This window comes from Dreissena polymorpha, chromosome 10 (genome assembly GCF_020536995.1).
Source record: "Dreissena polymorpha isolate Duluth1 chromosome 10, UMN_Dpol_1.0, whole genome shotgun sequence".
NCBI lineage: Eukaryota > Metazoa > Mollusca > Bivalvia > Myida > Dreissenidae > Dreissena > Dreissena polymorpha.
This window is the reverse complement of record NC_068364.1, coordinates 4,306,061-4,325,563: the sequence shown is the minus strand read 5'-3', so window position 1 is coordinate 4,325,563 and position 19,503 is coordinate 4,306,061. Positions and strand designations below refer to the sequence as shown.

Genomic DNA, 19,503 nt, shown 5'->3' with positions numbered 1-19,503 from the left:
GTTATATGTAATGCCTAGTTTTAATAACCTTTTTTCAGGGTTAAGAAAATACATTTTCATGCATTTAGATAGTGTCCAGGGGCTAAGGGAAGAGAAATAACAGACCCATTCATGTAACATCTAAAATCAAGAAATGCTCATTCTATACATAGATGGTGACGTCACTACGTTATTGTCAGTAAGACCGGTGTACACACAACGAGAAATGCTTTAAAGGTTTACCATATAAACAGAATCCAATATATTGTTTAAACGTAACAAACTTAAGTTCATTAGTCTCGCCTATTATCCGGTGCTTACTAAATGCATTACCCGGTGCCAGCAATCAACATATAAAATACTTGTTTTTCTACAAACTAAACCGTCACTTATTATGACAATTATTTCACACTTTATTATGCTTTTTTCGTCATAAAACTAGAAGTTTGAATTTCATTGTTTATTTGGACCATTATCTGTATTTTACTTCCGTTTCCATAGGTTTGGTGCATAAACTGATGGGCAATGTAGGTTCCCATTGCAAATTGACGTTTTCGTTACTAAGCACGAGTAGATCTATAAAATTTACTAATATGAATGCCTTAGTTGTTCCGTGGAATATTGGTTTGGTGAAAAATGTTAACTTAAAGAAGACAATATTGAACATAAAAGAACACATTTACCTAAAAGCAGTGATTATTTTCAGTGATTATCCGGTGCCTTTTCGCGTGTTAGCTGGAAAACGCACACAAGTTTCAGGTATTATCCGTATTGGTTAGGCACCGTGTAATCTGGTTTTCAGTTTATGATCAAGGTCATACTAAAGAGGATTGACGGTTAGAATCACATATTAGATTTGTGTGTCATGATAATAAATTGACAACATAATTAGCGACCTTTCGGTGGAATTTATGATTATTTGAGTCGGTAGACTAAGGATTTTCTGTTGTCTATGCTTCGCGACGTATAGGCCCATGGGCCAGTGTGTTTTTATTTGCTTTAGCATTCCACTTTTTGTCTTATTTTTATTACTTTGTGTTTCGTTTATATGTTTGACTATGTATATTGCTTGTACACAGCAAATTACCTAAAGGACACTTCCATCAGCGTAAAAAAAAACAGACTTTGAACAGCACTTTTAGAAAAATACAACAACACCAGTTTTGTTTGCGTCACAAAACGTGACATTGACCATCTAGATGTGGTTTTCGCTTAGTATCTAATATGTCTTCTGTTCCTTGTCGAATGTCACTGAAGCTAAAGCAGATGACAACAAGCTCAGTATTGACTTGTCAGATGTTGCCTTGAGCCATGTCTGATTTAGCCACGAGGTGCCCATAATATTAATGAATCGAAAGTATCATGCAGCGTGTATGGCAAGGTTCCACCCTTAGTTCACGCGCCTATTCAGGACTAAAAATAGCTCCCCATTAGCATTACGAGTTAAGGGGACCTAAAAAGGCTCCTATTTTAAATTACCCATTTGTTTATTGTATTTCTTTTGAAAAAAAAAGTAGAGGAATATGATTATATGACTATGTGTATACTGTATTGCTCATTATAATCTCATTCTGTTTTCATTTCATTCATACCATGTGTCAGATATCTAATTCTGGATGAAAGATACATACTAGTATTATAGTAACAGTAGTCAATACTCATTTATGATGGAGATATAGTTTACTTTGCTGCTTTCATCTACGTTCCAAGATGCCACAAGTAAAGTGTCCAATACCAGGCTGCGATTACGAGACACCTGACTACAAGGCGCCAATCGTAGCTGCACTCCTTAACACACGCTTCATTTCACAGCTTTTCCTGATCAAGCGTGTTAAATTCTCTACAATCACGTCAGCAGGGACCAGTGAGGAGTGGCATATTCCGAGAGCCGGTGGAATGACTAGAAAGAAGCCAACAAGATAAAATACAAGGAACTCATTATTCAGCACCTTGAATGTTACGACGATAACTGGCACAAGGACTCACGCGTACTCAAGTTGGCTCCCTGACTAAAAAGCCGGAAAAGGACGTTCGAGTAACCTACAAATAATGTTACAAGATCGTGAACCTACAAATAATGTTACAAGATCGTGAAGAAACTGTTCGGGTATATGGAGCAAGACTTCGTGGACAGGCTGGGGTATGCACATTCACTTTGGAGTGTGCTCACTGTCACCACATTGTTTATTGCACTGATGCCGTGTTACGCGATGCGCTAATTCGTGGACTATACGATAAGGAGATACAACACAGGAGTCTTGGGAAAATGTTCAGATTTGTTGACGCTAAAGAATATGGGAAGCGATCTGCATATTTTACAAGTTAAGTTAATTCACTACCGGGGTGCTGAGGCTGTTAGCTCATAAAATCGTAACAAAAGTCGCTCCCACGATACAAATCAAGAATAACCAAAGAAACCTGATAAGCGTAATATATGCTCATATTGCGGAAAGGGTGGCCATGGTGTACGAGCCCATTCTTCTGTTCGCCAAACGGTATGCACAGCCTATATACAAACATGAACAAAATGAAACCGCTCACTCCACTTTGCATCAATGTGCAGATCCTCCTCTAACAAATAATCTACTGAATATTGAGGTGCCGTCTTTGATTCATTGTGGTCAGCAACTAATTATGATTCATGCTACAATGGCAACGTTTTCGGTTTAGGCCACCACGTATATGATGACCTCTCTAGTAAATGGAAAAGACGTGCATCAAAACATCAACCTCAGATAAAGCTAATAGCAGAAAGTGCGCTTGATGACTACAAAGCGCTTGGATACGAATCAAGTTTCACATCTAAACCAAAGAAAGCGTTAGTGAAAGCCATGTCAGATACTGGTTGTCAAAGCTACCTTGATGGAATCAAAGCTAGAACGGCTCGGGGTTGAATGAATGCATACTGCAAACACTAGGGATATAAAAATACTCAGTGCTACAATCATACGATAAGGTGATTCCATGAATGTCAACATTCTCCAGACTCTCCAAATTGCATACATAATTAACAATTCTGACAAGATATTGCTTAGCAGAGAAGCATGTACCGCACTTCATAATAACATGGCATAATAACAAAGTCACTCCCAAAGATTGGTAAAACAATAAACAACGCGAGTTTGTCTAAAACCTTAGAAGTGAACATTTATACAGCTGCCCGTGCCAACTCAGAGCCAGAATATGCTAACTCCAGTTCCATCACATGTGTCTGTCCTGAGCGCAAACCCCTACCTACTATACCAGCGCAGTTACCATTCCCCGCCACAGAGGAGCCTGTAATTGCCTTACGACAATAACTTTTAAATACCCCGGTAGGTACAAATCAAGTACATTCAATACATGTGAGTACCAGGCTTTACCACTTCTGACATGACAACCAATGAAACTGATGGTTCCGAAGCTAAACCTGTAGTTTACCATACCCCTAATCCTGTCCCTCTTCACTGACAGGAAGAAGTTAAATCCGGGCTTGATGAAGACGTGAGATATGAAGAAATCGAGCAAGTACCTATCGGGGAACCCGTCACATGGTGCCATAGGATGGTGATCGGTGCAAAGAACAATGTAACACCCGGACGCACGGTAGATTTCAAGGCTTTAAATGCTCATGCTGTTCGAGAAATCCACCACACACATGCTCCTTTCCGTCAGCCGCGATCAGGCCCACATGGTGCAAAAAAGACTGTGTTTGATGCCTGGAATGTATACACCAGTGTACCCCTTCGTCCGGAAGACAAACATCTCACAGCGTGGGGAAGGTACCGATATCCCACTGCTCCACAGGGTAATATAGCCTCCGAAGATGTCTACACACGGCGATTTGATAAGATTATCAGCTTCTTTCAGGCATGTAGCTGGGTTGAAAATTGTGGACAAGACGGTATAACGCTTAATCCGGATAAGTTTGTCTCTGCTCAGGATAGTGCGGAATTTGCAGGTTTTGGTAATCACGCTTCTAGTATGACAGACCTGATGCTCCCATTCCGTCAACTGTTAAAACAGATATTACGATTTACATGGGACTCACATTTAGGGGATATATTCCAAAAATCAAAGGCAGTGATCATCAACGAGATTGAAAATGGTGTGCGCATATTTGATCTGAGTATATACGAACTTGCTTAGCCACTGATTGGTCTAAACTGGTATAGGGTTCTAGCTCCTTCAGGAACATTGTGAATGTGCTAAGACTGAACCATTTTGCTGTGCTACTTGCTGTATGCTGTATATACCAAGGTGCGAAATATCGAGCACCACATGCCGTCTCACGTAACCCAGGGACCTATACAAAGAAGTAAGACCTATTATACTTTTCGAATAGAACATCTGACATGTTGCCTATTTATCAAAATTTATGCTAGTGAACTTTGCATTACTGGTTATAAATTACGTTCCAACGTGTTGTTAGATTTAGTATTTGTTGTCATAATATAACTTATCACATGTAATGTCTCATAGGTCCCTTTCGAAATTGTAATCAAATTGTCTGAACTAGTTTCCACTTTAATCTGTTTCGACAAAGCTGTGTTGATAATTTTCCTCTTTTAATTAGTCAATAATCTGTAGTTCTCGTTTGTTTCAATTATTAACTTGAAACTGAATCAAAAACAAGTCGAGCCGTGATTTTATTTTCTGATTATTTTATCTACCGGATTGTCCCGGTAGGGTCAATTGGGAATCTGAAAATTACAGGTGCTTTCTGTTTTAAACCAATCAAAACGCTCGATACTAATGCATATGGCGGACAATTAAACAAAGTGAACCAAAACAAAGCTTGATGGTCGAATTATTGTTAGAAAACAACCAGATGCCAATGTTTTACGTGATATCTTAGAAAGGTATTTATAATATGGATACTTAATTTGTATTTTATATACTGCCATGGTTTGTATTCATTGTGTGAGAATCACATTTGTATCTTATTGATCTTTGTGTTGAGAACATAAGTGGGTGGGGTAAAGTTTATAAACACTGCTGATATCGAAGTTTTTAATAAATAAAGCATGTCCACTAAATGTTCCATAATAACTGTAAGTGCTCTGCCACTCATTTTTAACCAAAATAATTTGTTTTGTGACTTATGTTTTGGACAACCAGATTTTACCGCCCGTTTTATCGCTTACATATTATCTGAATCTGAATGGATACGTTGAAGTGACCAAGTTTGGCTTTTATTCAACGGGGAGTGCGCATGAAATTAATATGAGCCTGGCAAATGTCCCACTTTTGCCGATATTGCGGCCTTAAAGCACTCAATAGATGTTGAGTTCACTGTGCTTTCACTGAGTAAGTTCCAGTCAAGGATAGTACGCAGAAAGAAAGAGTGTTTGAATTTATCACTGTTTGTGTGTAATGGCTGGTAGCACTTAGAGTTATTGTTCACCGATTTTAACACTATATTGTCGTGGACGTAATCTTCAAACTTCTTAGCCCTAATAGTGCGTTTCGGTCTAAGTCGATGCAAATAGTGATCAACGTTTATAGCCGGTACGTGCCCTTCCACTACCTTGTACAAGAACGTCAATCTTTGGTGGCGTCGCCTCTCTTGTAGTGTGGGGAGGTTTAGATCGTCAAGCATGGCTGTTACACATCCTTCTTGTCTGGATTTGTAATCTCTGGTGATAAAGCTAGCCGCAGATCGTTGGACTCTCTCTAGATTGTCTATGTCCCCTTGCTGGTATGGGTCCCACACTACACTCCCATACTCCAGTTTAGAGCGAATGAGCGCTTGGTACGCGGTCTTCCGGCAGTTTTGGGGGCAGTATCTGAGGTTGCGTCTCAGGAAGCCTAGTGTAGAGTTGGCCCGTTTAGTAATGTTTGAGATGTGGGTTTTCCATTTCATGTCGTTGGAGAAAGTTATTCCTAAGTATGGGTTTTCTTGTACATTTTTGAGAATTGTGTTACCAATGGTGTAGAAAAATGAGGATTTCGTTTTTGAGCTGAGGAGATAACATTTCTTAGAGTTGAACCGCATTCCCCAGTCCTGGGCCCATATTTGTAAATTCTCAAGGTCTTCTTGTAGGATTCGGTGGTCTTTGATTGAATTGATGGCTCTATACAGTAGGCAGTCGTCTGCGAACAGCCGGATGTGGGATTTCACCCTTTCTGGTAGGTCGTTGATATGGCAAAGAAACAGCAGGGGCCCTAACACTGTGCCTTGAGGTACGCCAGATCCTACAGCAACATTACGGGATTTCTCTCCTTCAACCACGACGCACATTTCCCGTTGTGTGAGGAAGTGGGATATCCAGTTGTGTATTGGACCGCGGATGCCGTAGTGTTCAAGCTTCAGCAGAAGGCGTTGGTGGGGCACGGTGTCAAAGGCCTTACTGAAATCTAGGATGATGGTGTCAACCTGTTTGTTCTGGTCATGGTATCCGAGTAGGTCATGGGCTGTGACAACAAGTTGGGTTTCACAAGAGTATCCTGAGCGGAAGCCATGATTTAGGTTTGTTAATACTTTGTGTTTCTCCAAGTGGTTTAATATGTGACGACAGATAATATGATATTATTATGAAATTGAAATGAGTGTTATATGGTAGTTTCTTGTTGAGTTGTGGGTTCTTTTAGAGTCGTGGTCATAGAGATCGTGTGAAATTATTGATAGAAGGTTTCCACATTATGCAGTTGTTACAGAAAAAGTATGACCAGTTCACCAACGTTTTGCTGATCAAAAAGTCGACAAAAACAGGTCGATATTGTAATTCATCCACAGGTACTTGAAACAAATTTTTGGTCCTTATATATTAAATAAAAGAAAAGTTATCCAACGTTGATTTCACAGGTGTATTGAATAACACTATGCAACAACATGAAAGCAGGGTTTTTTTTCCACTTTTTGGGAAGATAGCCCATGGCTTTGGAATTGGGAATTTTATCGGCATTTTCATGAAATTGGGAAAATAAATTCATTAGCCTTTTTTTCCACACGAAAAGTCCACTGATTAGGGAAATACTAAATTTGATAAAACCCTTTATAATCATTAAAATTAAAAGAACAAAATCATATAATACTTTGTTAGATGTAATTGAATTAAAATTGAGATAAAATACACATTAGACATCTTTAAAAAAAAAAAAAAATTTTTTTTTTTTTTTTTTTTTTTGGAAATTGGGAATTTTTTGCCACATTTTGGGAAAAAAGTATACTTTTTGGGATTGGGAACATAGCCGAATTTCGGCTATTAAATTGGGCCAAAAAAAACCCTGTGAAAGATCAAACAATGCACACATATGTCAATGTGGTTGCCAGCAGGAAGCGTCCATCTATGATAAAACACAGTTTATTTGATGAAAATCCATCAAGTATGTCCAGAACAGCTAAAAGTTGCACAAAAATGACCCCAAAATCGAAGTGTGTAATACTTGATGTCCAAATGTCAGTTATGACAGAAGGCATTTTTTGCTCGATTTTTCGCAATTAAACAAAAACTTTGCTATAAACTCCACGTACAATTCCCTGACAACAACAGAACTCTCCAAATTATTCCATTGTTTTGGGTTGCAACACTTTATCATTTCAGGTTTTTTAGTCGTCAAAAGATGCATATAATGGTTATTTTAGAGCATGGTAAATGATCAGTATAACCGTTTCCTCACAAATATCATAACTACAACGAAAATATGCGAATCTGAAACAATTTTATTTTATTTTGTCAATTTACCAAAACATGAAAAGGCCCCTTAAAGGTTTTTTTTGGGGGGTTGTGGGGAAAGGGGCCTTTAGCCCTTATGTGGGGGAAATTTTACGCTGGATTTTCCACTTTGGGGAAATATTGTGCGCGTGGGAATTTGGGATTTGTTTACTTACGCTCTCATTATTACAATACATTTGTACATGTTTGCACTATATTCATTGTTTTTTTTCATAATTTACTACGTTTTGCATGATTAATTGAAATAGAATTGAGATATTGTAATCATGAGACACATCTTTCTATTAAAAAAAAATTATTTTTTTTTTTTAGGGGGAATTTTTGGTTCTGAAAGGGGAAAAAACCAGCCTAGTTTGGTGGGGGAAGACGCCGATATTCGGCGTCTGTTATATAAGGTAAAAAAAACCTGCCTTTGAATCATAATGTATAAAAACTTGGATCTGCGACGCTTATGTACCATTTCTCCCAAAAAAAGTTGCCACTTCTCCCTATTTTGGCTTTTGAGAGAAGCGACATCTCCCACAATTTTGAACATAGCTAGACCCCTGTACCTAACCCTTTTATGAAAATTACAAACACAAGATAGTACCTTCAGTAAGTTGATGTCCGTAAATTGCACCCCAAAAGGGCAGTTGTACATCCATTGTACAACTGTTGGAAGTTCCTTGGACGTCCCAGTCATAAGGTTGGAAGTCCCATTTTTATTTCAATATTTTAGTAAATCCTACCATATGTGTTGATCTGTGGATGCATACATGTTCCAACTCTATCTATTTCTTGATAATCTTGTGTTATTACAGTTTCTATTTTCAATACTAAAATATGGCCAATAGTGATGATGAATGAGTTTAAGAATTAAATAAACACAGACATCCGCTATTTAAAGCATGTGCATATTCAAAGTGAATTGTGGGATGGGGGAATTCCCATTGAACATGCTTAAATCATGTGACTTTTCTATTTGCATAACAAAATCATTCAATTTAATAATTTTAAATTCTCATAATTAAACATGTTATCTGAAAAGCATTGCTGGGTCGTATTATTCATGTAAATTACACGAAAAATCTAGCCACAAGTAAACATTTTTCGTGTAAATTTGTGCTGATTACAATCATGCAAACATAAGATTTAATGACATGTTCAAAATCTCGTCATTCTTCATGGAAGAAAGCATGGGTTTTAATATTTGATTGCTGAATAAAAAAATTGTAACGCTTAGATCTTTTCTTTGGGTTAAAAGATGTGGGAACTTGTTCGCTGCAGTTGTTTCGATAGGTATAATCTTCTCATGGGGTCGGCCTGTATCCGACTGCCTGAACGCTGATTGCCTGATGCAATTATCAAAAATAATTTTATTGACAGCTGGAAAAATAAAAATTGACCACTTGCTGAGAAACTCATGATTACAATACACTGCATGAGAAATTCATGAATACACTGTGACTACACCAGGGATCATATTTTCCCGCAACATCAATCGGTCCGGATTTAAATGGGGAAAAGTGTCCGAAAATTTATATCCGAAATCATGACAAATTACGTTAAAATATATGCCATTGATTTTGCTATTCATGAAGATGGTATAATAAATGAACATGTTAAATTCCCTTAGGCATTATTTTTAAACAGAACATACGAGTTTTCTCATTTTGTTTTATCATTTGCTATTTCATTGACATTGGTTGTTTCGTGTGCTGTTTTATCTGACTGTTTTTCATCGTTGTCAATATTATTAGTCTGCGTAAATCTACCGATGTTTTAAATCGTTGTCAACTCGATAATAGCTTACAAACATGCATTGAACCCAACAAATGTCTGTGCGTAAGATCGTTCCTGACAATAACAAAACCAAATATTTAAGAAATAATTCATGTACGTTATAGTTTGTAGTCGAATAACCCACGGCCGATAGTTAAGATGTGTAGGGATTATATGATTTGAAACCACGCATCTAAACTTTCGGTCGTGGGTTATTCAACAACAAACAATAAAGAACACGAATTATTTCGATTCTAACACGATTTTTACTGAATATTTATACAATGTAAATTATTTTTCTAGTGTACTATTTTATGTGAAGTTCCGCCCATAAAAATAATTTTAGGCTGTTCTGTCGATCAGATCCACGACATTTATTTATTGCCGAATTATTACGCTGGTGGAAAATGTATCGGCATATTTTGTTTAATTACAGCGCGTGCTTTCAGTGTACAAGGTCCGCCCACAATTATTGCAGAATATCCGATTTTCTTCTTTGTTTATATGACAGTTTACTGTATCATGCATGCAATGCACAATTTCCACGAGGATAACATTGAGGTTTGTATCTCCGAAGTAACTGTCAACGATTTTATCCTCTACACGGACTCTAGTATACACTCCGTGTCCTGGACAAGTACACCTTACGGACCGATTGTGCTAGGTACAGTACAGGCAACGTGTACTTTGACAAAAATGCGTGTCTGCGGTGTTCAATTTTCCCGATGGGTGACATTTCGCGGGGGGCGGACACGCTACTGACCGCGGTGTTCGGCGAACACCCAAAATCGCCGCGATTGCACGCTATCATTAACTGTAACACCCGTGATCACCGCAATGCCGCGCGGCCATTGATACATGTAATACCTGTCTGCGATGGTCATTCAAGAGTTTTAAATTTACATGTACAATGTACAAATGAACATAATAAACTACATGTATGTGCAAATGTATGCGTTCTTAAAGTGATATTATGGGCAACTAACAGTATTTGCAATATACAATGTAGGTGTGTATCGTAACCGTTGTTTGTTTTTTGTGTTTTCGCTCGATATACACTTGTATTTGTTAATGCAGCATCAACATAATTAAACAATATCCCGAAAAGAAAAATAATCCATTTAAATATCAACCGTACTTTCGTTTTGACAACTTACGACAGAAATGAATCGATGTACGATGCGAGTCTAAATGTAGTTTTCATGCAGATTCTTTCATACCACACAATGACACAATTTGGTTTTACGGATCATTTCAGGTTAGAGGGATGGGTGAGTCATGTAACATATCGAAAATAATATAAATTTTTTATAAACAACCGGTAACAAGATGAGTTGTAGATAATTTCAGATACCACATTCATTATAACTTATTGTTTTCACCCGTTTCTTTTCAGCTCAATTCAACAGTAACAAAATGCCCATCACTTTAAATTATCTACAACTCGTCTTGCTTCCAGTGTTTAATAAAAAAATATAATATTCGATATTTTTCATGACAGTTCAGTCCTCTAAGCCGAAATGATCCGTAAAACAAATTTGTGTCTTTGTGTCGTATGAATAAATCTGCACTAAAATGAAATTTAGGTTTACATCGTACCCCTAATCATAACGAAAGTACAATTGATATTCAAATGATTTTTTTATTTTTCCGGGATATCGTTTTAGAATGTTGATGATGCATTCATAGATATAAGTTTATGTAAAGTGACAACACCAAAAAATAACCGACGGTTGCGATAGACACCTATAAACATTGCATATATTGTTAGATGCGCATAATATTACGTTAAATACTTAAAATATCCTTCGACCAGCATGTACATAAAAATAGACTATATTTACTTGTATTCATTATCGCTTAAAGCGGGTATATACGATTTTTTATATGTGTTTAATTGTAATACATTGATAAAATATGTTACAATAACACAAAATAGGCAACAAAAATTACACATTAAAGCCGAATTTCATAAAATGCAGCAAAGACAAATAGCGCCCCGAGTCGATTGTGACGTACATATTTTCCTACAATAACCGAAGCATTCGTCTTTGCATTAGGATCGGAGTTAGTGTTCGTGTGTCGTATAAATAGATATCGTTGCAGGAATTCAAATAAACCGTTAAACTAAGTTTAGATTCACATCGTACATGTATGGTTTACATGCTAGCGAATTCGGCTGCACAGCCGTTTTAAATTTCAAAATTAAATATCTGGCTTATTTCGCATTTTTCGACACGTTCTTCTTAACTTTTATTTTAATTTATATTTAAATATATATATAATAAGTTTATTACACATTTTATATAAATTCATAAATATTTGACAACAACGTATATACCCGCTTTAAATAAAAGGGATCAATAATTTACGTTTATATTTAATTATTTTTTTTTTGCGAACACGATGAACACCGCGGTAGATATAATGGGTCCGCGGTGATTCGCGGTGTCCACCTTATTAAAAACGGCCCCCGCGAATATTTGATCTGAACACCCATCGCGGGGGTCGTTTGGTAAGCGAACACCGTAAAATAAACACCGCGACGAGTGGCGTTTGTCAAAGTACACGTTGCCTGTACTGTATAAGCCAGTGAAATTATCGATTGATATTGACAAGGGGTTATTCACGCGTGACTAATACACAGCCGCGCGAATCTTCGCTGCTTGGGGCCATACTCTGATACTAGTCGGCTGACGTGCAAAAATCTGGTCCTGACCGGTTTAGAGACTGCAGCGAATGGTTTATCACACATAATCGAGATAAGAATGTAATTAGGGTGTGCACTGTGTAATCGATTTCATGACATGGGAATTTTAGCAAACAGAATCAGACCGACTGTTTGGGATTTTCAATCGGTCTTTCATGACCTCAATCGGTCTAGAACCGACAAAACCGACAAAAATATGATCCTTGGATTACACTGCAATTATGTTGTGTCGCGGTCCATAATATGATTTTTTATATCACGTTATCCAATAAATCGCGAGGCCGTGGACCCCATTTATTTCACTCACTTAAATTGTGTGTGTACAGGGCAACAGATAAGATTTTGGGTCAATTAGTTTTCACTGCAAGCTTTTGGTAGCAATTAGTTTTTTCTCTCAAATTATTTGTCAATTAGTTTTTTCACAATTTGATCAAAACGTACATGTATTTCTGGATCAGACAGGTTTTTTTTTTACTAAGAAAGTGACGCCGATATTCGGCGTCTTCCCCTACCAGAATTTTTCCTTAAAAATACCATTTCCCCTTCAAAAATATAATTTTTCACCAAAATATAATATTTTACCCTCACAGAAATGTGTTTTTTTTTTTCTTTTGGGAAGTCGACACCTATCCTGTACAACGATCTCGCTCTCTCTCTCTCTCCCGACGAACACTCAAATCTGGGAATCCCAGTGATTCTATATATAGCTCTTAAATTACGTCATGGAAACCGGGCAACTAATCGTGTTAATCATGTGACTACTTTACTGGATTCGGGTCTTGCGCGAGAAGGGTGTTTCGTCAATTAATTACCGGAAACCAGGCGAATTTTCATCCGGGTTATGTGAAAGCCAAGATATAAACGTTAAAACAGAAAAAAGTCTCACTATTGGCGTTCATACACGAACAAAATAAAATGTTCGGACTCGGAAAATATTAATTGCGTTGACACATTTTTTAAGAATGAATCATCAAAAACCGTTGAAACCCAGCAGGATTCGGAGGTACATGTAATCAACATCGATTAATACTGTCGGATTATTGTGAAAGTGAAAGTAGACAATCGGCAGCTGCCTTTCCCTTCCAATACTGTAGCAGATCTAGATCGTCAACCCATTCATCATGAAATTGAAATCATAATATTGACATCGTTCCGAACCCCAGTTGAAAACATTTCCCATTATTAGATCTACACCTGCAACTTTATTTAGGACTTTGACTTTAATATCATACTTGTTCATGTGTTTAAGAACAAAAAGGTCAGAGACATGCCTCTTTTTCTAAAAAAAACCCTGAAGTCTGTAGATGAGTTATAGACATTGAAATGAACAGTTTGTATTTTTTCCCCAAATATGTCTCTTTTGCGCTCGATTTTCCCCTTTTACCCAGTGTCCAGCGTCTTCCCCTTTTTCTAAAAAAAAAACCCTGTCAGATTAGCGCTTCATTTTTGGATATTGATAATTCTCAGCAATTCTTATTCCAATTAAGTCATTATAGATTCACAGTGACAATGGTTGTTTGTAAATATTAGTACTTATTGTATATTGACAAATGGATGATGGAGTCATTTTGTTTAAACCAGTTTCAACACTCCTGCCTTTCAGTCTCAGATCATACTAACATTGCCAAACCCTCTCCATCAATGACAAGCCAGTGGAAATCACGATGTTGTTAGTTTTTGAGACACGGAATCGCAGCAGTGTTTTGAGCCGAATATTTCAGAATCTGTCACAACCTGCGCTATTAAATGTGAAAGTATACTCTTCACAATGTCTTTTCCTGACGGTTTGGGTCTCGTAACGAATTGTAAAATATTGGGCGCGCACGCCGTTTATGAAAGTTTCCTAACCCGACCGCGTTTAACAGAGAACCTTTTCTCGAACTTATTTCGGCAGAATTAAATTTTTTATTGACACTGGCCCAAAACGGTGTCTATTTGAACTAACTGAAAATATTAAGGCCGCACTAAAGGTTACAATAAACTAATTATAATTAAACGCGGTACAGCAGAAAACGGAACTTAAACAACATAGAATCAATTTCAATTCGTTTTCCATTTTCATAATCGTTTTCTGTACGATTGATTTTTAATTTCTATTCGTTTTCTGTCAAATATAAATCGTAAAAACGATAAAACGAAACTTATCTGTTGCCCTGTGTGTAAGCCAACATTCATGAATCCAGTTTGTTCCAGATTGTTTGCCTTCATTGTGCATCAAAATCTCCCTTGTGCTTCGAATTTTTTATTCAGAATTAAAATATTAAAGCCCATGCTTTCCACGCGGAAGAAGGATGTGATATTGTACATGAGGTCTATTTTGTACATGTACATGCTATTAATCAGTACAAATAATTTACAGGGGCCTTTTGCATTGTTGTGACTGTTGATATTTTTTGCCTTCAAAGAGACTATCAAATAGAGAAAAAAGTGTCTTTAACATAATCGTTGCTTAGATTCAACTTGTCTCATGAAGCAAGATAGGGAGATGAACTTTAGAAATTATTTCACCAGAAAGTGCTCAAATCTGTTATACTTTTAAAAATATTTTCAGACATTGTTGTAGCTATAAATAAGGATGAGGATGTGCTTGCTTGGAACTGAGCTTATTTTATTTAAATAAAATCTTGTTTCATAAAAATTTGTTTTACAAGGTGCCTGTACAAGTACATAAGTATCCAATGCAAGAGTTGTCTTTCATGACCAATAATGATTATTGGTTCTAAACATGGCTCTTGTTGACTCCATCTCCCCTTGTGACTCACCAGAAAATGTGATGCCTGGATTCACATCTAGTGTCATTGATTATCTGCTTTCTAAGTCTGTAAACTTGCACTCACTGAGTGTCAGGACCTTGAGGAATCTACCGTTAAACCAAGGCTTACTTTATTAATTCCATGAATACGCAATCAACAGCAACCATTCAGTATTTTTATTTACTTTTTATGCCCCCAGTAAGGTGGCATATAGCAGCTGAACTGTCCGTTAGTTCGTCTGTCTGTCAGTCTGTGCGTCCGTCCAAAACTTTAACAATAACATTGGCCATAACTTTTGCAATATTGAAGATAGCAACTTGATATTTGGCATGCATGTGTATCTCATGGAGCTGCACATTTTGAGTGGTGAAAGGTCAAGGTCATCCTTCAAGGTCAAATGTCAAATATATGGCTTCAAAGCGATGCAGTAGAGGGCATTGTGCTTCTGACAAACACATCTCTTGTTCATATAGGGTATGGAGCCCCTTACCCTAAATTTAGCCGGAAATGGTATTGGCATTTTTAGGTTTATAGAACAGCTAATGTACAATTTGTTTCTTTTGTTTTGCTATATTTTATTACTGCATTTCAATTCTTTTTATGTGGTCAGTGAACCTTCACTGACTTCTGGTTTTACTGGTCAGTAATAACTAAATAACATGATTAATCCAGTAACCTACAAACAACAATTAATGTTTTTGTCAACAGTCAAAAACAAATGATGGTTTTAATTTCTGAATGAATTTTATATTTTCACTTTTTGAGTGTGTAATAGCATTTCCTTCATCTACAAAATAAGTGTGGAAATATACATTTCCATGAAAATTTAGGCCAGAAAACTAATATATTTTTTATGTTCACTTTCAGGTCACACATTCAGGCATTTTAAGCTCTCTGCGAGAAATAAGATGGCAGTTTACAATACAACAGGTGTGTTTAATAATTTATTCAATAAATTTTGGGTTTCATCATAATTATGACTAAAAAGTGTTAAGGAGTATGTTACTATAAGTTTTTTTCACTGGGCTTTGAAATTCGAAGTAATAAAGATGGATTGAGTTGTGTCCAGGTGAAGAAGTTACAAAAAAATTTAATGTAGTAAATTTAACTTAACTTAATCAAGTAATTACTAACTGAAGAGGTACTAACCTTCTAAAGAAGTAATAGCTTTATTTCAAAGCTAATGTGCTTTGCATCTTTGTTACAAGCTCAGTGAAGCTGTCAAAAATTTCCAATTAGTATGATTGAAACTTCCGAATGCGGAGGCCAGTAAATTCATAATTTTAATAATCAAGAGTTAATGCTTATTCTGCCCCATAAATTATGTTTATTGATTTTTCTCAGGTTCGTGCCTAGTCCATTAAATGGCGTCAAATGATCAGCTGCGTCGTCAGGTCGAGTCACTGCGGCAACGCAACACCTCCCTGCAGCAGGAAATCCTTGATAACCACGCCCACCTGTCACGCCTACACGAAAACTCCACCCACCTGGCTCGACTGACATCATCGAACTCCGCCCCTTCCAGTATTTCCGGCCAATCTGCAAGCAGTAGTCGGTCAGAGCCAACGTCATGGCAATCTGCTAACTCTGTTGCAGTGGAAACCAGGCAGAATGTGGGTCAGGCTTCACCAAAGGTTAACCGTAGCAGTCAGGGTTTGATGTTGCCTTCTGCGTCCCAAAACTCTGGTGCAATTTTAATTACTCAGGCCCAGACACAGCGTATCAATCAGGGTGCAATTGGGACTTCTGCGCAACAAATTAACTTTAATCCTGGTGTCATCCCTACTTCTACATCACAGGCGAATCGTAACCAGGTGGCAGTTTCAAATTCTATGCAACCGATTACCCGTAACCAGGTGGTGGTGTCAAATTCAATGCCACAAACTACCCTTAACAACAAAGGAATTGTTTGGGGATCTTCACCTCAAGTAAATCGTAACCAGGGCATGATTTTAACTTCTGCACCACAGGTTAACAGCAACAACCATGGTGCTTTTTCTACATCGACCCCACAGACCAATCATAATCAGGGCGGTGTTTCAACATCTACTCCACAAATTAATCGTAACCAGACATCACTCTCTATTTCTGTTCCACAAACTGTTACCCCCAGTGAGTCCCGGAGCCTCAAAAACTCGGTTCCAAATGTGACTGTGCAATCCCAGAGTTCAACTTTCGGATCTAATATGCAGGATGCAGCGTTATTCCATCTGTCAAGGCTTCAAGATTCTCCAAGCTCAAGGTCACAAACTGTAGTTGAACAGCGTAAGCAAGTACATTCCGACACCTTTGTGAATAGGTTGCAAGGTCAAAATGAAAGGTCACGCAATCAAAGTCAAAATGAAAGGCAGTCACAAGGTGGTTACTCAGAGAAACTTCAGAATGCAGAGAGGTCACATGGTCAAGCCGAAAGGTCAATGGGTCAGGCACATGGTGAGAGGTCACAAGGTCAATACAGTGAGAGGTCGCAGGGTCTAGACATTTCCCAGATTGGGGACACCTCTCAATGCTTTGATTTCAACAACTTCACTGATGCTATGGAAGGCGAGCACATGGCAGTTTTAGGTAAGTTAAATTAAATATTTTTTAAATGTTTCTTACTTTGAAGTAAGCTTAATGTATGCAATGTTTTCACCTTGGGAAAATTTAAATTTAAAGTGAATTTTACTTCAAATTGTAATGAAAACATGTTGTTTCATGGCCCTCAATCCATCATATCTGCCTCCGAATTTCGGTGGCAGTCCCCCACCTGAAAAGTATATTTTTTTCCCCTTTTGGGGGGAAAAATTCCCCCTAAAAAAATTTTTTTTTTTTTTTTTTTAGTAGAAAGATGTGTCTCATGATTATTATATCTCAATTCTATTTCAATTTAATCTTTTCAAACATACTAAATTATGAAAAATGCAATGGATATAGTGCAAACATGTACAAATAAAATAATGAGAGAGTAAGTAAAAAAATCCCCCAAAAAGGGAAACGCCGTGAAAATTCCCCCTCCTAAGGGCTGCGGACCCCTTCCCCCAAAGTAGTGTGAGGGCCCTGTGTTTCTACTTTGTTACAAATCATTAATCAAATTCTTTGCTACAAGTACTTTATTAGATATCATCAAAATTGGTTTGATTACAACTGTTGGAATTATTTTCTAAAACACAGTCATTTATTGCTAAAGTTCATGATCTTTTAAAAATTAAATCTGACTTACATTGAGAAAGTAATTTGAAAGCAATTATTGGGGAACATTATACACCTTTTGAGAAGTTGAATAAAGTAAATTTTACCCCAAATTAGCCCTAAAAAATACTTGTTTTTCACCAAAATAAATATTGCTGGTACACTAATTGTAATCTTTTTTAAGGCAGTGTAATTGGCCAGTTCATTTTTTAGGATTAAAACAATTTTGACTTGGGATGCACCAGTGACTAAAACAATAATTTGTTAACCTTTTATTGTATCCTGCTAAGGCCAAAAAAAGGTCCGTTTCGGGTCTGCCGACCGTGTCTCCTGAATTCGCGCCAACCCTCAACTTTTTATTGGGGTCGCAAAAAAAAATATTTCATTTTTGTTCAAATTAGATGTAATATCAAGCAAACAAAGCATATATATATATATATACATGTATTTCTTATAATAAGCTTTAGTAGCCTTCCATTCTAGTACCTGAATGACAAACAAAATATTCCCTATCTACCGACCCTGTTTTTTTTTTCCAAGGCAGTGATTTTTTTTTGCTCAAATTTACAGCCGAATTTCGGCTGCTTCCCAATCGCAAAAATACGCGTTTTTTCCCAAAATTCTGACCAAAATTTCCAAAAAAAAGGCCAACTTCCAAAAAAAAAAAAAAAAAAAAATTTTTTTTTTTTTTTTTTTTTTTTTAGAAAGAAGTCTCATATAACTTAATTATGATTTCTTAAATCTAGGTCTCAACTTTATTTTTAAACATCTTACAAAATATATAACTTGAATTTAGTCATTTTTTTCCATAAATCATTCCCAAACTTGCCACTTTTATTGATTAAAAAAAAAACAATTTTACCAGACTCCTTTTCTAGAAAACTCCCTGAACATGCACTTAAAAACAATATCACTTCTGTTACTTATAATCCTATTTATAATGCTTAATTTTTCCCAATTTCATGGTTTATCACGCTATTTTTCCCAATTTCACGGTTTATCACGCTAATTTTCCCAATTCAAAAGGCACAGGCTGTAACAAATTAAAGCAAAAAAAATCACTGCAAGGAGACCCCAAACAGACCTCTTATTTTGGTCTAATAAAAAACCCACTAAGCCATTGCCTTTAGAATAATTAGAGATCCAAAACAAAGCTGATATTATTCTGAAAATAGAAGATCAAAATACATTTTTTACCAGTCTTATTAATTGACAATCTAAATAACGCTGGTGCTAGTCTACTTACTGATGATCAAAACAAAGCTCGAACCAGTCTAATTATTGAGATGATCCAATAAATGTGGGTGCCAGTCTATTCATTGATGACTCTGGTGTCAGTGTGTGTGACCAGTCTAATATTGCTCTGCCAGGGAATGATTCATTCTATGATAAGAATTATAACTGGCAGGCTTTTCCAGCTATAGGAGGATATGCATGGAAACCAATATAGTTGGTTGGGCCAGGAAGAAAG

The 19,503-nt window shown here is 36.8% G+C and overlaps 1 protein-coding gene across 1 annotated transcript in view; it reads left to right on the top strand.

Annotated features, from left to right (window-relative positions):
* The first annotated feature begins 4,703 nt into the window (after positions 1-4,703).
* Positions 4,704-19,503, top strand: part of LOC127847102 (adenomatous polyposis coli protein-like) — a 63,316-nt gene continuing 48,516 nt past the window's right edge. The window contains exons 1-3 of the mRNA XM_052378710.1: positions 4,704-4,820; positions 15,729-15,791; positions 16,206-17,426. Of these exons, the coding sequence (XP_052234670.1) occupies positions 16,226-17,426 (1,201 nt within the window). The 5' untranslated portion in view covers positions 4,704-4,820; positions 15,729-15,791; positions 16,206-16,225. The remainder of the gene's footprint in view (positions 4,821-15,728; positions 15,792-16,205; positions 17,427-19,503) is intronic.